Here is a 22442-nt window from a genome sequence, read left to right as displayed (position 1 = left end):
CACCATCAGAGTAACCCACGGTACTGCGTTCGATCGTGAGACAACGGAATTGCGATAGAATTCCAACTAGGGATGGGATCAAACACCTCGCAAACAGGTTCGAACCTTGATTGATGGAATTCGAACTCTCTATAAGTACTTCGAAAAAAGAAAATGGTACTCCCAAGTATACTCGAACTTTTGTCAAACAGTTTCGAACCCTTTACAAGCACTGTGGTAAACGTCCATCCCTAATTCCAACACATATTCTCTAATTAAATTGTTCAATTTTGCGAACTCGTAACGACGAGACCATGAGCGCTACAAATATCTTTGTTTTCCCGTACTGCTTTAATGCACGAGGTGTACTACTTAACGCTATCATCCGAGATACTTCTTTAGAATTTCTGAACGTAATTAAGAAGGTCAGGCGTAATTAAGAGACGTTCTCAGAAGCCAGAGGCGAAGCAGAACATTATTTCCTGGCAGCGCTGCAATTCCAACAGGACTTGGTATTATTACAGTTGAATTTGTCTTTAAAATGGCTCGCGTAGAAATGGATGGAATATAACCTTCCATTAAGAAAATCATAGCTGACCAGATGAAAAAATAGCGCCCACAAAAGCGTGCCACCTTTGTACAATTTCGTGGAATCTCATTCGCAGAAATGTCGCGGATGATGAATTTCGTTCGCACACACTGTATTCTTTAACGCTCCACGTTTTAAATTCATTTCGATCATTTCGAATTTCTTTTTTCTTCAAATTTTACATTTCAATGCAGCAAATATTGTTTCTCTTTTTCTTGAAGGTTCGCTAAATTGGACGAATTCTTAAAACAGATATTTTTAAGTTTTATAAACTATAGAGATACACGAACTATATAGAAATTATTTGTGTAACGTCTTTAATGCTGCACGTTTCGATTCAAACGCACTGAATAGAAGCTTAATGATATTCTTTTTCGAAATGATGCTATATCGAGACGCGATTGCTCAGTTTTTGTCATTTAGAGCTCGCTATTCGCGACTAATGGGCACGAAGAATCGAATAATCGCACTATTTCGAAACGCAGCATCCTGCGAATCGATCAATGAGCATTGGGGAATTTGGTAACGCGATTCGCGCAAGCACGTTGCACCGACGCGTATCATCGAATTTACAGTGTCAAACTAGATCAGCAAACGTTAAAAACTCGATCACGTTCTAACCGAAAATTCCGCGCCTGTGTTTCTAGAGGGTGCAGATTTTTGACGATTAGAGTTCTTGTACGAACAGTACAGGGTGTTAAAAAATAGTGGTCATTTGTCCTACGGGTGCATTCAAACATCATTCATAACAAAGAAACTTGTTAAAGTTTGTTTTTACATCAACACCCCTTTTGCTCATCGAGAAGAGAAGAAGTTTGAAAGGAACCATGTGTCGCAAACATGATCGAGATTCAATTCAATTGATTTGGGCACAAAGGGCCAACTACTGACGATGTACCTGGGAAGGACGTTATAGTAAACAAAAAACGCATGCGACTCGGCTGCGAACTGGCTAATTATTTTACGACCACCGCGCTCCGACAACTTCAACCCTGACAGATGGGCAACACGTGCGACCTACACTCGTAAATCACGCCATTGACGACCGAAGACAATACGGAAAGCAATTTCTTTGACAGTTCCCCACTCCTCAACCTAAAGTCCTTCCGAAACGTTCACGTCCAATTAACAAACGGCACATTTCCCCACCCGTAACCGTTCATGCAAAAACCGAGGTGACAATCGCAGTACTATTTTGATCGCGGTCGGAGTAACTGATCCGCGTTTGCTGTCACGATTTCTTAAAGCATGTTGTGCAGTGTTTAGTGATTGTGTTTAGAAGTGCAATGTTTTATGCTTCACAACTATTAAGACGTATTCGCGTGAATGGCAGTGTGCTGTGGGTCCGACGGAGGAACGGAAGATTCTGGAAAATTCGTAAGTACCTATACTTTACAGTAGTCTTTTATAATGAAGGATTAATATTCTTATTTGTAACAATGGATTTCAATAATGATCATCTTCCATATTTTGCGTGCGTCGTACATGCTTGTTGTCAAGATACTGATGTACGAACGTATTTGAAACCGATCTAGGTTATATCAATCGATGTGAGGCGGTAAATTTGAAAAGTCATAACATGTTCTTAAATCCACTCTTACGAATATACCTTGTTGGTAAATCGTTATTAACTTTCACTTTTATTTGAATCAAATACATACATTCAATTGTATGCGAGAGAACAGTTGATGACAAAAGTAAAGTTTATTGGAAAATTTACAGACGCGATTCAAATAAAAATTGAAAAAGATCCAAACTGGGATCGAAACGTTTGATTTTGTTTGACAATTAGCAAAATTGCTTTATAATTCGTAATAAACGATCTAACCGTTGCGCCGAAAACATTTAAAAATTTATTATCAGCAAATACGATCGATAGAAGAAACATTTACTTTTTGTACACCTTGTACAAAGAGCAGCTTAATTAATTTGAAAATAATCTCGATTACTTTGGAGATCTTATTACCAGATCGTTCCGCGCGATATTTTTTTGTACGTCCAGAGTCAAATCGATTATGAATAAATAAAAATACATATATATAGTTACGGTTAAAATGTGCGGACGTAAAATGGACAAGATCGAAAGCAAAATCGTGTCCAATTACAAAGTAAAATTAGAACAAATATCACGGTTGAAACGTGTACATTGCTACGCGGATTAGCTTTTTGCTGAAGTAACCAGCGAACTCGTCTTACCCGGTGAAGAAGTTAATTAACCATAAAACGCGTAAACCGCATTTACCTCGGCTCGCGCAGCACGGCCTTCGAACATTGTAACTTCTCATTAGACGTTCTTCCGCAACAAAGAACCGCAGACACGGCATTCCGACCTACAGACGCCATGAAAAATTTCTCACCGTGCCGAAGAAACATTGCTCCTTTACCCGTCGATCCTGTACCCTAAGCTTCAAGCCCTGCCGAATCGCTGCAAAAATTTTTCTCTACCGAATTGCAGTATTTGCGTTCACACGCCGGAATGCCCGCAGTTTTATGTGATTATTAGACTGCGGATTTTATGCATTTGTGACAAAAATGGGTAGGTGCAATTTAAAACAGTGGACAAATTTAAAAAATTTAAGAACATCAATGTATTAGTTGCAGCTTATGAACATTATTAAAGAATGAAAGAAATGATTACTTGGTCCTTGTTTGTTGTAGTTGATGCAAACAATATTTATTTTGCATAAAGCTCCGCAGTCTAGCGATTATCAATTCCTTTTACTTCATGGTGAATTCTTAGCAAAAAATTTCCTTATCTTCATCGACAAAATTACTTTAAGGGAGCTTCCAATTTGAAATATTGGTTCTACGAGATACAGACGTTTTACAATATTAACGCTAAACGTATCGAGCACGAAAAGCGATTAAAATTGATTTAGATTTTTTGTAATTTTTATTATGTGCTTGAATAAAGAAATTTATCGAATCAATAAACATTGCATACGGAATGTTATAACTATACTGCGGATTCTTTATGCATTTATGGCTCCCAAAAATTTTTAGAATATAATCCAGATCTATAAACGCTGTTGCCACTGAAAATATGATTTTATTTATTTAGCTTTTGTGTATTTTTTATTACAATATTGGATAAAGCTTGGATAAAGAAATTTATCGAATCAATTTCCATGTAATATTATATTTTTTTATACTGTATAAACATTACATACGGAATGTTATACCATACTGCGGATTCTTTATGCATTTATGGCTCCCAAAAATTTTTAGAATATAATTCAGATCTATAAACGCTGTTGCCACTGAAAATATGATTTTATTTATTTAGATTTCGTTTAATTTGTATTACAATATTGGATGAAGCTTGAATAAAAAAATTTATCGAATTAATTTGCATGTAAGCAACTTCACGATTTCAATAATTGTGCAATGAAAAATATAAAACCGGTCGTTTGACAGGCAGTGGTAGGTTTAGTGTTAATTTCAAGAAGAAATAAATTTACGAAACTGTCCCCAAACATTGCCAGTATAAGAAAAACCTATGAAGAAATCTGCGCGACATAAAGCTAAATAACGATCGCCGGAAGTTAGCCGACAATGAACGCAACGCAAAGTGTCCGATAAAAAACGTTTCCGGTTGTCATGCAACAGTCTAATAGAATTCAACACAGCGCTTCTACTTACTCGTTTCGAATCATCCGCGGCCCTCAATGGCCTCCCGATGGGAAAACGAACGAGGCTAGCCGTCGGATCGATACAAAAGGGATCGTTAGTAACAAAATCGGGGTCAAAAAAAAAAAAAGAATGCAATTGCACGGAAATCCAATAAAGCGTCAACCATTAAATTGAGCATTGCTATCCCGGGGCCGGGCTCTCTCGGCCCGGATCAACATCGGCTTCGGTGCGCTCATTTTTTCGGAAGCTCTCGAGTGTTAGATAAATCGCGAGCTTCCCGTGGATTCGCGTATATCTTTCGCGGAAAGTGTACCGCGTTTTCCCTTTGTCTCCGCGCGGCCATTGTTCCGCGACAAGAATACATTTGGCAGCCGATAAACGGATTCGATAATGATTGAGGACAGTTTCGTAATCGGTGCCGGATACCGAGATTTTTTTCAACCGTGCATGCTCTCGCTTCCATTACTTTTCAGATCTAGACAACAACTGCAGCAAGCTATTGTTTGACTTAGCTGGAACAAAAGTACAAACATTTTGCATTCGAAGCTATTTTAACGTCTGGACAATTTCTTTCCTGCACACTTAATTCAAATGTTTTCGGTACGTGTCGCTTTGATTGGATTTATTTATAATATTTTTCATTAGGTTCGCAATCAACTGGTTGTCTTTCATTCAATCTTAGAAGAAATTATCGTTTTATACTGAATTATAATGAAAGGGTCACTGGGAAATAATCAAAGAAATATTTCACCTTGTCTTTAAGACGTTTTAATTATTAACCCTTTGAACTCGGCGCCATTTTCACTGGAAATTTAAACATTTCTTCAGACCAACAATAATTACATTCTATATAATTTTTTTAATTTTATTGGATATGAAATTGATATAATACCTCGTACAATACTGAAACGATTAGTAATTGATTAGATACCAATATATTGTACAAAAATATATTTCCTATTAAAAGACTTTGCACGACCGATGCTTCGAAAAGAATTTCACGCAGCAGTTAGCTTCACGTTAGCACAAAATACAACATACAATTATCATATTTGTCTAAACGAAAATGTGCAATTCGCAGCAAACTTCGCCGGGTGGAGTCCAATTAATACTTTTAATAAACGTGCGTCATCTCGTAGCTGCAAACAGTTCGACCGCCATCGAAGTTTGTTAAATCGCTGTCGTTACGAGTTTTGAACAGTCTCCGTCGAAATGGGAAATTCATTTAAATAACGTTAACGCAGTTAATCCGAGTAAGGTGCTCGCGAGTATGCAGCATCGCGAGCGCCGTTTTATTTACAGAACTCTCGCGGAAATTGCGCGTCGGTATTCAAATCCTGACAACAATGTACATTTTCGGGTACGAGTTTCTCTCGATTTCGCGTCGGCGAAGCTCACGTTGAAAAAATGTAATTTCTCGCTTATTGCGACGACTACGCGTTCGAACGAAAACGCAACGTTTAGCCGACAAATTAAATTTAACGGGACAGCCGTGCAGAAATGCGACGGTGTCTCTTCTGTAAATCGCCGAGTATCCCCTTCCGCCATGTTTTTCTTGCATTCCTTACGGTGGAGACGTTTAAGGAAAGTCTCGGGAATCTCGCTCGCGATGAATTTTATCTGCGATTAATTACGCTCCGACGACAAATTCCGCAGAAATCTCAAGAATAACAAACAACATATTTGTACGTGTGTTATTGTTACGATACTCGGCATTATTGTTGCAACAGAAAAATTGAAATTGAACGTTGGGAACATTGATGTTGAAGAAACGGAAGGAAAATTCTTTTCAATAATTCATGGACACGAAGGAAATCTTTACAGAACTTGGAAAAGAAAATTGAATTAATTTTAGTCTTTAGAAGAGCGTTATAACTAGACTGCGGATCTTTATGCATTTATAGCAAAATTGAGTAGATGAAATTCAAAATTGTAGGAAATAATTTAATTAATCTATTGAAATCATCAATTATTTAATTAATTGATCTATTGAAATTATTAAGGGTAGAAATAACATTCTGTTTGGTTCCCATCCCTTGCAATCGATACAGGCAATTTTTATTTTGCATAAACATCCGCAGTGTAGTTATAATTATGAAGCCAACGCGCTCAAACAAGCTCCGGTGGCAAACGTGTTGATGTTATAATCACGAGACTGGATTTTATGCATTTATAAGGGGAAGGGTAGAAGAAAATTTTACACAGAAAGATCACAAGAATTAAAGGATATTAAATAAAGTCATTAAGTTAAAGTCGTTAAAGAAGAGGGAAATTTCTGGTTCCTACGTCTCGCAATCGAAGGAAACAATTTATATTTGGCATAAAAATCTGCAGTATAATGCCTGTTATTTGAACGTTCGTGTTTGTGTTTGCTCAGGCGTTTTTCCACCGGTGAAGCTAATAGTAAAAGGAAAAATAGTAACGTCGAGAGAGAAAAAGTAATCTAACCTCCAGGAATTACATTTCCGGCTCCCTTCTCTCCGTATCCGAGTTCCGGCGGTATGGTCAACTTCCTCTTTTCGCCCACGCACATATCAACCAATCCCTGGTCCCAGCCTCTAATAACTTGGCCAACTCCCAGCTGGAATGAGAACGGCTGATCTCTGTCCAAACTGTAACAGGAAGCAAACGAGCACATTTTAAATACTGTATCATTGGGTCGCTATGAGATCGTTGTCTTCTCGGGAGCTAAGATTAAACGTTCCGAGTCGTCGTTTTCTCAAAATTATTTGCAAGCGACGTACTTGGTGCAGGTTCATAAAAGAGGGGATGGTCAAACTAGTGGAAATTGAAAGTGCTTCGAAAAATTTTTTCAAGAAACAAATGCAAGCATCAAATTCTGTTTGTCGAACTTCATAATTTTTATGAGATTATTTAGTAGATCTGTATCAATTAAACATACTCTGAAAATTTCATCAAAATCGGTCGACGTTCTAATGAGCTACAAACGTCTAAAGATGATATAAAATGCAGTTTTTCACGATTTTCGGCCCCCAACTGCACTAATTCTAAGGTTTCTTACATATTTCAATGCCTATCGTTTTTTCCCGCATCAACCGATTTCTATGAAACTTTCACAGTGCATATAATTGACTCAGAACTACAAAACGTATTTTTTAAAATTTCAATATAGGCCTGTTATAAAAAAGTTGTAAAATGCAACTTTTAGTATTTCTTTTACAATTGTGACCAAATGCAATTTTTGAAAAAAATTCTTTTCACATTCTGTAGTAAACTAATTGCTCTAGCTTCCCAAAAAAGTTCAAATCGTATAGTCCAATATTTAAAAAATTATGGTGTTTTTAAGAGTGTCCGACTATTAGTGGGAGTCACTGTACTTTAATCTGATTGGGAAAATATACCGCCGTAATAGGTCCATTTACTTAACAACATTTTGACGAGAAAGTGGATTGGAGTGTACGCGGAGATTAGTGTTAACCAGCGAACCGTTTCGCAAAGAAGACGAATGGAAAATGCGATGCGGACGTAAATCCTTGTAGCAGCGAAACGCGCTGAGTTCGCGCTAAATTTCAAGGTCTTCCGGGCGAGAGAACAGCCACGCTTGTCTAGCGGCGATATTCCCTGTGAAAAAGGTCGCCTCGCGAAAGTGTCAATCTATCGCAGTCTCGTAAAATCGGGTTCGCGTGTATGCCACTCGACAGCTTCACACGCGCCAGAACCGAAAATTGACGAGTTCATCGGTAGACTGACGCCCGAAGACTAAGGGGAAAGCACCTGTGCGAAATTGCTTCAGCAAGGAGAACGAACACGTTTTACGAGAAACACCGAGAAAACTTTGAAATGATGGAGCGCCAAGAAGTCCAATTAACACCCCGGAAAAGCTGCGATTAATTATACAATAAAGTTTAAACCCTTTTAGTGTCGAATAATGATACAATGATGCAGAAAAATGTACATTATTAATAGACTGCGGATTTTATGCATTTATGACAAAACTGAGTAAGTGTAATTTAAAGCAGCGGAGACATTAGAAGAATTTAAACATATTTTTATATTATATTCAATCCAGTAAACATGTTAAGGAAGAACATAATCTTCTATTCCACTCCAGTTTGTTGCAGTTCAGGTAGACAATCTTTATTTTGCATGAAGATTCGCTGTCTAATTACTAGACTGCGGATTTTATGCATTTATGGAAAAAATGGGTAGGTCTAATTTCTGACGGTAAAAAGATTTGAAGAATTTAAATATACTGCTATACTAGTTTTAACCTATAATAAACATATTCAACAAGAAATTAAATATTTATTTCACCCCAGCTTGCAATTCAGGTAGAAAGTTTTTATTTTGTATAAAGATCCGCAGACTACTAATTACTATATCAGAATATTGGAATCGACGTCTTAATTAATCATAATTTTTCTGCATAACTTTTTATACGATTTTATAAAATTCACTGGACATTTATATCAATGATATTAAATTTAGTCTTATAGAGATGTGTGAATCTTTTTTTAAATATTTGAAACGTTCTTTACTAAATTGAAGTGATTCGTAGTCGAAAAATTTATCTCAATGAAAACATGATTTATTTTCCATTTATTGTATTTAGAAAACGATCATTTTTAAAATATATTCATATTCCAATGTAAATATCATGAATAATTGTATGAACGTTCGTTAAATCGCACGAATTTTTACAAACGATGTTTTCCATGTTTATTGACTACAAATATGAACCAGAAATTATTTTTTCTGGAACTAACAAATTAAAAATTACTATATAAATTCAGTTTAGTATACTAGTCACGTGTTGCGTTTGGTACAGTTAACGTAAAGATATTATAAGATTGCGCATCAGAAATAATAAATCGACCGAGTGCGCGCAGCTTTTCCAAAAGCATCGAGAACGTGCCAGATAGTCTCGAGGGACGGATAAGGGTTATCGAAAAATCGAATCGAAGGTATTAGCATGAAAACCAGAGTGGCGCGCGCGCGTATGTGTTTCCTGTATCAGCGGGGTGCAGAGATCGCGGGGAATACGAGAGGAGGAAAATAATAGAAAAATAAGGGACGAAGGGGAAGGTAGAATGTTAGGCGAGTTCATGGTGAAAAGTCGATACCTACGGGACGCGGACACGTTCCCGGACTCGTTTGAGGCGTCTCGACGCGCGTCTCTGCCACGTACTCGGAGGGTTACGGGCGACGTCGGACGCACACGCGAATGCGGATGAAGTTCTGAGTGCAACGAGTAACTACAACGTGCCACGCGGAGAATCTCAAGCAGTGTCTACAGTTGATATGCAGATACGATGCTGCGGGCTGGATGCATCTGCGCGCGCGCGTGCCCCTACATAATTTTTCGGGACGAGTCGCATTTTTACGAGACGCTCATCTCCCATAGTGCCAATTTGTAACGCCGCTTGTAACCGTCGAGTTCCCGCCAAGGGTGCTTCATCCTGTTTTTGAACATGTCTATAATCATTCTTTAATTTTCTCTTGATATTATATTGTACATTTACTTCTACAAATATATATATATATATATATATATATATATATATATATCTTTTTATTATAGATTAATTGTCGCGATGTCGCGTCGTTTGGTCCGTTTATAAAACAGTTACCCTAGTTTAACCCACGTGAACATTAACAATTTGCTAATGTTCCTCTAAAACTATTACAAAATTTCTTTTAAAATGTCTAAAATCATTGTTTAATTTTCCCTTGATATTTATATTCACTTCTACAAATATTTTTACCCTAATTTAACTCTTGTGTAGCCAACCAAGTATCCTTTTACTGCATTTCTTTCAACAAGTTGTCAATGTTCCTCTGAAAATATTACAAAATTTCTCTGAAGGTCCATTCTCTGCTCGCCAGTATATTTATTATTATACAGCGGATCTTTATGCAAAATAAACATTTTCTACCTGAATAGCAAGAAACTGGATTGAAATGGAAATTTATTTTCTTTCTTAATATGTTTAATGGGTTCAAAATGATGTAACAGCAGTTTTTAATTCTTCCAATGTTTTTCCTGTTTTAAATTACACCTTCTCGTTTTCGTCATAAATGCATAAAATACGCTCCCTATTTATCATTAAATACAATAAATACAAAATACAAAACGTTTCAAATAACGTACACGTTAAAATTGGCTACGTAAGGGTGAAAGAGTATATAAATTTTACGTGACTGACTCTAGACACGTGTTCCCGATAGAATTTTCTAAAATACATTTTACACCCGCGATTCCAGCGAATCAAAAACAGCTTCCAGCACCATCGCTCGTGAAACTAAAAATTTTACGCACCACCGTACCCTCGACGACCGAGCACCCTCCACAAAACGATCGTTCCGCCGCCAATAAAAAAAATGCCAGCCGCGAAAGAATCAGAGTACGCAGCTTTCGACAGCGAGTTTGCCAGCAAAGTCACGTCCCGCGCATTATCATCAAAGCTACATACTTAACATCCGTCAGACATAGTCGTGCCATCGGAAGCCCCGTAAACATGAATCACGAAAACACTATAAAACCAGGAGAGCCCTGATGTTGCCCTGGCGCGAATAAAAGGGACTCGCTCACGTTTCCATTTGTTCGGCATTTTACGTCGCGCTTTTAATTCCTCGTTAAACGAATTCTTGGATCGATCGACCTCGATCGTTGAGTGCCCGAGTCGCAAATGTACATTTACGGGGCTCTTCATTGATTCCCCTGGCGAAATGAATGTTCTGATCTATAAAATTTACGGGAGACACGGTTCCGAAAATTTCCTAGGGGAAACGGTTACGTTGTAGGATCGCGATATCCATGGGGGAATTCGTCACCAGTCGTGAACGAGAGGCGCCACTTTATTGAGAAGCTTACACGGGAAACGAGCCCGCTAGACGTCGTAAATGCCGATACAGCTAAATCGCAGCGAACACGAGGCTCCGGGGTGCGTTCCGAACGGAATTCGTTTAAGATCGCGCACCTCGCCCGCTGACACTTGTTCCCTGGATTACGAGACATAATTCCGTGTATAGTGGGTTACGAGGGTGACGCGCCATCGATCCGACACTATTCTGATTATAGGTCCTCTCAACGATTCCAAGGAATATTGGACGCATTCGCGATAAGGATCTGCATAATTAATAATCTGTCATTCACCGTGCCCACAACACGTCGGTGTTGCTCACGCGTGGACAATCAAATTGTGCGTTCGAGATGCACTCGGAAGACTTCTAACGTGACTCGTCGTGGCGTGGCGCGTCGGGCGTGCAGAATAATGTGACCGAAGTTTCGAGCATAATTACGTTGCGTAAAGGTAATTACACCGCGCCACGTGGGGAATTTCAAGTCCTGTGCACTTTCTTGGGTCTACGTCGCAATGGCGCATTCGTGCACACGATGATTTAAAGAGGCACGGAGTGGTACAATTCTTTTCTCACAACATTTACTCGCAGTGAAACGAAACAGACTGTAACCATTGTTTATCCACTCAAGTTTTGGGTCCAGGATTTGGCTGATCATTTTACTAGAATGATTTGTAAGGTTGAAATCGTGGAAATGTTGATGGAATAATTTATCATATTTCTAAGTACTCTTGTTGTCGGTCTTAGAGTAGACTGATACAATTTATGCTTTCTTGAATGAAACATTACTTTGTCCGGAGTGTAGGCAAAAAAAGATTTTCGTATTTTTCAATTAGATTTGCCCAAATACTGTTCACAATTTATTCTAGTTGTAGGGTCTGAAATTGAGGTTCAATTTCAGTGAATCGTAATGATGTTGGAGGAAACCAAGGAATAATTTATGTATCATATTTGTAAGCACTTGTTGTCAGTCCTAGATTAAACTGATAAAATTTATACTTTCAGAGTCTGGTCGAAAAATGATTTTCCTATTTTTCAATTAGATTTTCCCAAACAGTGTTCACAGTTTATTTATCAGATCAGACATTGAATTAACCCTTTGCACTCGGTTGTCCCCTCTGAGGCACCACTAAAAATTGCTGTGCCATTATTCAAAATATTGTTTACATTATTAAATGTGTTTCGAGAAGAAGAAATGTTTAATTGTCCAGTTAAAATAGCTCCGAGTACAAAGGGATAAAATTCGCGAAATACTGGGTGAAGTGAAAGAATAATTATATGTGAAGGTTGTGTGTGTTCATCCTCTTTTATACTAACACTAGTAGGAGATGCCAATTAGTGGTATTCTTAGTGAAACACCCACGACTATGACTATTACATGACACGGAAGATCTCATTCATAGATCTCTGTCCTTGGCCACGCGATTTCTCCGCTCCCTAATTAACATCTCAATAATCAACATCGTGAAAACACATCGTTCCGAATACTTGTATGTGTCACTTTCATTTTTTTTACTCCGCTCTCTGTTAATGTCTGCCTCTTTAAACTGAATGAAAATACACGCGACCAGCAGTCCCGAAATCTCCCTAATTAGTACCTTGTTCGTAATAACGTCGGAATATATCGATCCTGATAAAACGTTCCGCGTACACTGGCGCTCCGCTGAAAGCGGCGTTTATTTACACGTAAAAATAATAATTTCCGGCCGTCCACGGCATACGGCAGTAATTGGCACGTTATCAAAATTCCCAATTGCTTTCGACCAACGAAAAATAATAAACTTAATAAACATGCTACTATACCAGTAAATCGCGTCGAAATTTCCCGTACGCCGCCGTATTACATCCACCGAATGAACTGAACGCTTTTTCGTTCGACATTAATTATCAAAATTTCCACGAGTGGAGAAATTAATGAAATGCGTGGAAAGTGAAAAATTATTACTCGAGCTCTTCTCCGGCGACAATATCAAATATTTGTCTAAATTTTTACCGAATATTAAACCACCACGATCGGTTTCATATTTTTTATTTCCTAAATATTGAAATTACCAAGATTATTAAATACATTTCATAATCGAAGCACACATTTTTATAAAAATTGCGAGAAATCTAAAATTAAATCTAAAATTAATGGATAATTATTCGACAATTTCTTTGATAAAATCAAGTAACAGAGTTTCTTGACAATATAAGTATCCTCGGTACGACGCACAGTGGGACCTTTCGTCCAATTCGGAGACAAAATCAAAGAACTTTCGATAGAAATGAGGTAGGGTGATGAAATTTTTTAAAAATTAAAGCTGAAACTTGGCAGAATATGGGAAAAATAGGGAGATTATTGTACGAACGTTTTATAAACTTGAGAAAATTCGTTAAACTTTCACAATTTCAAGAAAATTTCAGTTTTCTCAATACCACGTGCGGAAAATTTTTCTTTTTTAACATGCTACACCTCATTTCCTGTAGATTTTTTCACGCTGATTTCAAATCTGGTCTCAAAATTTGTCTACGACCTCACGATATTGCAAAATCGATTTCTGAAATTCTACATGTTTAACGAATTTTCTCAAGGTTAAAACATGTTCGTACCATAATCTCCCTATTTTTCCCATATTCTGCAAAGTTCCAGCTTTAATTTTTTTAAAATTTCATCGCTCTACCTCATTCCTATCGAAAGTTCTTTGATTTTGTCTCCGAAGTGGACGGAAGGTCCCACTGTGCGACGCTTCAATTTGTGTTTGCGAACCGCGTTTCAATCAATTATTAATCGTTTTAATCACGAGCAGGATTGTTAAAGAAAAAAAAATGAAATGGACCTTTGAAATGGATTGATGGCTACGGTTGTACAAAATTTCAATTACAGTTTACATCTCACAGTCGCGGACACATTTGCCGGGTTTTAATCGCGCGGCTCCCTTTTATTAACTGAACTGTCTATCGGTTTCCGAGCCGATCACGCTTCGTCGAATAATCGCATTTCATGATGCAATCTGACTGTCCACGTAACAGATAAACGATCGCGTAACTAGCGGTACAATAATTGTTCTATCTGGTTGCGTTCTTCCTTTTCCCCCGTTCATTTGAATACCTTGATAGCTTGAGGAACGAGCTTCGAGATATCCGACAATTTTCATTATCGTTGCACACTTTCTCCTTTCCGCAGGAGCACAATTTTCCAAGATTTGCATACGAACTGTTATAAATGAAATAAAAATGTTATTACTTCGTTAACCCTCATCCGTCCCGCGGTGTCAAATTGGTAAAAGATCGATTAAATAACAAGGTAAACAGTGCTTCTTCCTTTTTTTTATTAAAATTGATGAGCTCACATTTACATCTCAGGTTTTTCGGTTATGTGTAGACAACGGATCTTTATGCAGAATAAAAATTTTCTACCTGAATTGCAACAAACTGGAGTGAAATGAAAATACTGATTTTCCTTCTTAATATGTTTATTGGGTTGAAAATAATATAACAGTATTCTGAAATTCTCCTAATGTTTATTTTAAACTACAACTACTCATTTTTGTCATAAATGTATAAAATCCGCTGTCTAGTTACGTGTTTCGCATTAAAACATAAAAGTCACGAAGTTTCGGGCGAATTTATCTACCGATAACAGAACAGTATAAACTTATTTCGGGAAAACTGTAATTGTTTCCTTCGCGAAAATGTTCTTCACAGTTTTTTTAAAGAGATCTTAACGAGAAACACGGATTAAACCGTAACTGGTTTCTCCAGTGACTGATAATCACAAGTTACGTTCGATACTTGCTAATTCCGATCGGTTGCGACCGCGATTACAAGTGCGAGGTACTATTATTTCGTCTGTGCGGAAAATAATTCGCAATCGAATCAATTATCACGCTGTAATCGTCATCGGCGAGGTAGAACGGGAATTACGAGTCGCGACTGTCCTCCATTTGCAAGTATATGTTAAACCACGTTTGTCCGCTATAACCGGATCTCCAATTAAGCTGTTAGGTACCGTCCAGGCAACATTTTAAGCGCAGCGTACACAGGCGACTAATAAAATCACGCTAATAATAAAGTAATAAGAGAGACATCTAGGAGACTAGGATTCGTGGAGTCAGGCAATAACCGTTTCCCGCCATCTCGTCGACGAAAGTGTGAACGCGCCGCTGATCTAAATACCCGGAGCTCGCGTTGTAGCCTCGCGTCCCCGCGACTATAACGAGCAATTACTCCGCTAAGCGTTCAATTACTCCTGTTTAATTTCCTCGTCGCTTGAACCGGTCTTTCGTTTCGCGGGACTTCCTTGCGTTCGCCGTTAAACGATGTATTCAACACGGTCAAACACGTTTCAACGCTCCGCCGAATTGCCGTGTAAAACGTGACGCGTAACGACAAACGGAATCAACGGAACCCGTCTCATCGTCGCGATTCACCGTCCTGATAGTAAAATCCCGGTAATTAACGAAGTCCGGTGATAAACCAGCGGCCGAGAGACCCGCCGCCGCGGGACCGACCCGTAAAATGTTGCCTGTTAATGAAATAATTAAACGACCGCCGTGCTACCTCAATCCGCGGCCGCGCTGGGAAGCCGAAAGAACTTCCGGCCGGTCCGACTGCCACTGCATTGCGACTACTAGCACGATTTTCGATATTGCTCATCCGAAAATACGCATCATCGTGTGATTGCGAAAACTGTTTTTAAAACGGAGGCTTGAAAACCGAATTAAATTGAGAACAGAGAGTTTACTCGAATAGCGTTTCACCTTGAAGCGTGACGGATCAGACTAATTCGCTGTCCGGCAATTGTAAACGTGGACTAAAGAAGTTCGAGACGTCACGTTCCGAGAACTGTCCCACTAACGTACGATTGAGAAATGAACCTTAACAAGATAATTAAAAGAAGAATGAATTTTGTTATTTCGCTCCTGTGTCTTGCAATCAATGCAGACATTTTTTATTTCGCATAAAGATCCGCAGTTTATAAATCACATGCGTATTTATCAAGACTCTGTTCAGAATCTTCGCCGTGAGTACAATAGACTGACTTGTAGGGCCAAGGGGTTGATATAAATTAAAGCATTTCCGCGCGGGAAAAACAAATGAGCGTTTAGGGGGGCCAGCTATCGGCGTGCGCCGAATTCTACGGGTTTGACTTTCATAAGTCATGGGCGAAGGGCAACAAGGTAAAAAAGACGGGTAGTAAGGCGAGGCACGTCCAAGGTCCTGACGTGCAACGAATGAGCATCTTTCTTGTCGGCCGATGGGCCAAGAAGAAGGGAAGAAACACAGGCGAGACTCGGGTCGCATGGGGACAAGAGGATGAAAAAGGAAGAGGAGCACGGAAGACACCAAGGGTCGAGCGAGAAGGGGAAACAATTGCTCTGGGACGCCTGACCGTCGAGAGATAAAAAATTCTAAGATCAACCCCTCGACGAGGTCCTTCGTTCTGCCTCGAATATCTTTTACGTATGGGCCCTCGGCGGATAGGCAACTTCCAACCGTATCGCGCGCAGCGAGCTCTTTAAATATTCACACGGAACTTCCGGTAGGCAGCTGCTATATGTATACAGGATATTGCCCGTTTACGGAGTCCTCTATCCTCGCGGAGAGTCTTAGAGAGACGGCGCTCTTTCTTTTTAAAGCGACCGTGCAAAGTTTCGGAATTGTTTCGCCTTCGAACGCTCCGCTGTAGCTTGGCCGCGGGAAATCGAGGCGGTTCGATTTCGCCGTTTAATAATTCAGCTCGTTCATTTTGCGCATCGCGGCTTGTTAATAGATTCCGGATTTTATGCATTTGCGATAAAAATGGGTACGTATAATTGAAAGCGGTAGACATGTTAAAAATATTTGACGTCTATGTAGTAGTTTTAACTAATAGAATAATTAAAAGAAAAATAGGATTCTTATTTCTGAACATTTTCTATTTTGCATAATGTTATGCTATTTTCAACCTATTAAACGTTTTAAGAGAACAAATAAATTTCTATTTCACTCCAGGTTGGTAGAATTCGGGTAGAAAATATTTATTTTGCATAACGATCAGATATCTAGTCATAATAGTATTTTTAATAATATTTTTTTTTGCTTTTGACCCGTTTACACGATCCGCTGTGTAGCGATAAGTCTCGTCAATATTACAGTCTCCATTCTACATCCTATATAATCATTAAAAAAAATGTAAAACAACGTATTTCTACATGTAGGAAAATTCGTAAGAAATCGATGACGACGGGCAATCGTGTCCGCGATTAATGAAATCTCAGATATTAAACGGAGCCGTGATCTCGTGTATTGATTGGTAACACGATCGACTTCAATCCTGCGGTTCAATTTCGCGCGGTTCGCGCAAATCTATTCGCATCACGGTCGCCGTGACGATTAAATCGCGTTCGTTGGGTTTCATTTAGAAAAAAACACAATACCGCTGAAATTGATGATGTTTTTTTTTCCGCGTTGCATATCAATGTCCGTTTCAGGCAATTGCGAAGCAAATTGTTATCAATTGGAGTACAATGGGGCCTCCCCGTATGAAAGGTAAACATCGACAAATGAAAACCGATCGGAATAACGTGCACGACATTGCGTATTGAGCATGGCGCATGCACACACAAAGATACTCATACGCAACCGGCTGCGGCGTGGCTAACTTCTTTCGCTCGATGCGCGTCGACGAGTTGGAGTGGCATACCGCATCATAAACAGTACGCACTGTTAATCCCGTCGATGTCATTCGCAGGCTCAAACGGTTCTAATTAAAGGGTAGAACAACAGGTTTACGGTGAATAAGAAGAGAATTAGGTCGAGCACATTGGCGTTTTAAAAAGCAGCCGCGTTCCTGCTGTCGTCGTCGTCGTCGTCGTCGTTGACGACGGTTCCATTTATCCAGCGTCGAAGCGACGAACACGGTCGTAAACTTGCTTTTCGACACACTTTTTTCCCGAGCCCACCATTCTTGTCAATGTTCTCCCTGTCGCGCTGTTCCTCCATTCGTTAGGGTAGTATCTTATTGAAAGGCGATGCCAAATTTTCCGTTGGAAGGTTACTTTTCGTCGTATGGTGCTCCAACAGTGCCTAACGCAATATCAAGATTTAACAGGAGTAGACTCCTTTCTCCAGGATTGCAAGGGTGCGGGATTCCCGTTCTCATTTCTCGACAATACAAAAATCAGGGTTTTCAGTAGTCAAAAACGCTAGATAAAAGTCTTACTTTTCATAATTTGCATTACTCGCAAGCATACAACTGCGCATGTAGCTATTTTCATAGCTACATGCTGCCAAATTATGCAAATTACGCCTCGTAAACGAAAAAATGGGACTTTTGAGGGCGATAGCGCCCTAGATCGATCTTTTATCTAGCGTTTTTGACTACTGAAAACCAGAGTTGGGCAGGAATTAATTACATGAGTAATTAATTACATCTTCAATTACAATTACATGTAACTGTATTTCTGCAATTCCAAATTACAGTAATTGGCAAGTAATTGTAACTGTAATTGAAATTACATTTTGCCCAACTCTGCTGAAAACCCTCATTTTTGTATTGTCGAGAAATGACAACGCGAATCCCCCGCACTCTTGCAATCCTGGAAACGAGTCTACCGCCTCAACACTAATCGTACAAAATGTGTCGTTTATATATTGTATTGTAAAAATTGCGAGACTGAAGTTAATTAGATTTTCCACAATTTTTAGAATAATGCGTGCTCGAATAAAGAAATCCATTGAATAATTTCTAATGGAAGCATCTTTATCGTGTTAATAATTATAAAATAAAGAATGTAAAAGCGGTCATTTGTGGCAAGGTTATTGTTAAATATTTCTAACATGTCCACTGCATTCAATTACACGTGCCCATGTTTGTCATAAATGCATAATATCCGCTGTCCACTTATCACAGTTTCATCTATCAATTTTTCAAACATGTTTTTAAAAATATTTCTTGTAAACCGGGTCTTTCTATTGGTCCTAATATAACAGGTGTATTCGAGCAATTATACCTTCGATGCTGAAGCGACGTTAAAATTTAAAAAAAAGATTTTGACACTGAAATCGAAATAGACCCAGTCTTCGCTATCGAAGGGTTAACATCGACGAGCAAAAGCTAGTCTCCGGAACAGAAAAATTGATATCCTACAAGTCCCATCGAAACTAAAGCTATTACTTTCCGGAATTCTTGTTCCGTCCATTCCCACCGGAACACACACACAACGTGAGGAAGTTTCCCTGGAAGTTCTCCAGTCCATCTCTCTTAAACTTATCGAACAATTCGATAACTTTTCGATGCATTCACTTGATCGTTACAATGCGCAATGTGTCAAAATAAGCTCGGTAACAGTATTCAAAGGCTCGGAGAAGATATCCGGTGAATGTAGAAATAATTCGGGTACGCGAAAGGGGTTCTTTACCGAAGGGGTCGTAGGGAAAAAATGCGATCGAACACTTGCCCCCGTTTCCGACCAATCTATCATACACTCGAGGACAATGGAAAATCCATCTGGCCCTCTTTCGGTCGATCTCCGTGCACGGGACGGAGAAAGGAAGCTGGGAAGTTCTATGAGAGAAACGAGCTTTTCGTCCTGAAACACGGCAGAGCCGGTTTGCTCTTTATGAAAAGCTTCGAAGGTCCCATGAATATACCGTGGACGAGTCTCGTAGTATGCTTTCGATACGTAAGGGCATCGGGCTGGAGCCATGTACGTGGATACACGGGGGTTGAGGAATAAATTTAAATATCGGTGCAGGGGGGGTGGGGGGCTCTTTGATATGTTAACAAGGACAGTTGAAGGACGAAAGTCGCAGGCCAAAGGCTGCCGAACGAAATTCTTTCCTACCGATTTTTCTTTATTTCATCCCCCTACCTATCCCCCTCCCCATCGCTCTTCGTCTTGCCCGCTAACTTTATTTCGAAACTTTCGTTCTTCCGGACTGGTTTCCATTCCTTTTTCCAGCGGCATCGTTTCCGTTCTGCTTGATCGAGGCTTTGCGTCCATAGAAATTCTCGAGTTTTAATTACCACCGCGGAAAGTTGGTTATTGGGGCAATCGCGACCCAGTTCGATGTACTTTGCTTCAGTGGCTGCTTTAAGTTACAGGCTAAATAAATATTGCGGTATATTGCGTTCGTAGTTACCGGTACTTCTGGAGCATCGTGTTTTGTGGGAACTATTGTCGATAAATTAAGTTAGGGAGAAAGTTACTATCCTGATGAATGCTTGTGGTGCGTACGCTACAGTGGTGAAACCATGTTTCATCGTTTTTTCCACCCATTCACATTCTCAGTTTCTAACACTGGGTCATTGTTCAACAGTGAATCTTTTTAATATTTATTTTTAATTAACGAATAACGAACATTAACTTTATGGAACGAATCTATTTGAATTGTACCTTTTTTTTGCTGTACCATTATTCATTAATTATTGTTTGCATTATAAAATATGTTGGTATCTGTCAGGTCGTTAAGTATGAAAGTTGACAAATGTGTTTGAAATTTGTGTTCTATTATCGCTTTATGACCTGATAATCAATTACAGTATCTAATTACTGCAGTATATATTACAGAGAGTATATAATTGGTATATTAATTACAGTATCTAATTAATTTTCGAATTGAAATATCTCCGAGTGAAAAGGGATAAAAATTGCTGTACCATTATTCATAATATTGTTTATATTATTAAATATGTTGGTATCTAATCAATTACAGTATCAAATCAATTTAGTATCTAATTATTACAGTATATAATTAATATATTAATTACAGTTTACTGTATCTAATTAATTTTCGAATTAAAGTAGCTCCGAGTGCAAAGGGCCAGAAATTGCTGTGCCATTCATAATTCATAATATTGTTTACATTATTAAATATGTTGGTATCTAATCAATTATTAAACACTTAACTATTGCATGAGGTATTATATAAATTTTATATTCAACAAAGAAAAAAATTAATATAGAACGGAATTATTCTAGTTCGGAAGAAATAGAAGTGGAAATGGAAGTTCATATTAATAAATACGTTGGTATCTAATCAACTACACATTTAAGTATTCATCCATTTCACGTCCATGAAATGAAAAAAATCATACACACACAGTGGAATTATTCTAGTTCGGAAGAAATATTTAATTTTCAAGAACAAAACAGCTCCGATTGCAAGGGTTAAAAAGTCGTGAAGGGTGTCCGACTACAGTTTCCACGACGCATAGCATAGCAGCGATTCGAAGACATGCTGTTCATACTTTCCATGGTTTTCAGAGAAGCCCGGACTTCCATGCATGCCGATATGGATTTCCGAGGCTATGCAGCGCGATCGTTAGGGCGGGGATGGCGTCAGAGGGACAATAATTGAACGCGGGTAAAAGTGTAGCAAGTCTTCGGTCGCGCGCGTACACGTGTATTTGCGCTCGTCACGCAGAAATTGCATTTTCGACCGGTCGTCAATTACCGGGGAAACGGTTGCGCCCCCCGCTTCCCCCAGTGAGATGTTAAAAGCCTCGAAAACTGGGTGGATACGTAACGAAATAAAGGTGAATAATTAACGAGCCGGTCAGCGTCGCGCCGTTTAAACAGGTTACATCGTTCGTGGCTTGGGGCTGAATCAGCCTCGCGGGCTAGCAAGAGGGGTTGCGTTTTCGCGCGTAATTTTTTCAACGTCCGCTATAGCGACTTTCTTAAAGGACTGTCGCAAGGAACGACCGGCAACGCAGAAATTTACTGCCCCATTAAATGTCGCGCGCAACATGGCCCGACCAATAACGGTTACCCCACAGGCCATTGAGTTTTCCGCCGCGGAACCTCGAAAATATTCTCGAACCCTTCCCAACGGCGGCGAATGACGCTTCGAGATTCGCGAGACCCCCACCGTTCGTCGTAAATTCCGTCGATTATGCTGTTAAATTTCTTCTTTTCAAGAACCAACTTGAATTGCCCTTCATCTGGCCCTTAAAAGGCAATTATGGAAAAATGTGCATAGCGCCATGAAATGTGCCGCTTCTCTTGTGAAGAATATTTTATATAAAATATTTTTTCATATTTCTGCTGGTTTCCGCGTAATAATTGACTGTGTCAAGATAAACTACTGACGCCACGATCCGTACTGTAAGTAGAAAAAGAAAGAACCGTACATAGTTGAAACCTATTAAAGGTAGGTTTGTTTATTTCCACTACCACGTCTCGAAGATCGAATGTAGCTAATAAGCTTCGTGACGTCACTCAGGTTCTGATTAGAGCATTTCCCCCACCATTATCTCTCTCTCTCTCTCGATTTATTAACGCTCTCAAGTTTAGTTCTGTTTCACTCCGGCTTGATGTGACCGCTGCGGTTCTTCGTCATCGTCTTCGGCCAATAGTGACAACGCGTGCGGTGGTGGGGGAGTCCGGTTAGAGCAAGAACGTAAACACAATAGCTAGTCATCATCTGGCGCGCGTACAGTACGGAAATC

General features: G+C 39.1%; 1 protein-coding gene across 2 annotated transcripts in view; it reads right to left on the bottom strand.

The window, feature by feature from the left end:
* Fkbp14 (peptidyl-prolyl cis-trans isomerase Fkb14) overlaps positions 1 to 22442 on the bottom strand; it is a 139485-nt gene that overhangs the window by 5568 nt on the left and 111475 nt on the right. For both annotated transcript variants that reach the window (XM_076431644.1, XM_076431645.1), the window contains exon 2: positions 6650 to 6813. In XM_076431644.1, coding sequence (XP_076287759.1) covers positions 6650 to 6813 — 164 coding nt within the window. The remainder of the gene's footprint in view (positions 1 to 6649; positions 6814 to 22442) is intronic.

This window comes from Lasioglossum baleicum, chromosome 10 (genome assembly GCF_051020765.1).
Source record: "Lasioglossum baleicum chromosome 10, iyLasBale1, whole genome shotgun sequence".
Classification (NCBI taxonomy): domain Eukaryota; kingdom Metazoa; phylum Arthropoda; class Insecta; order Hymenoptera; family Halictidae; genus Lasioglossum; species Lasioglossum baleicum.
Note: the sequence above shows the minus strand (reverse complement) of the source record. Positions and strands in the feature narration are given on the sequence as shown.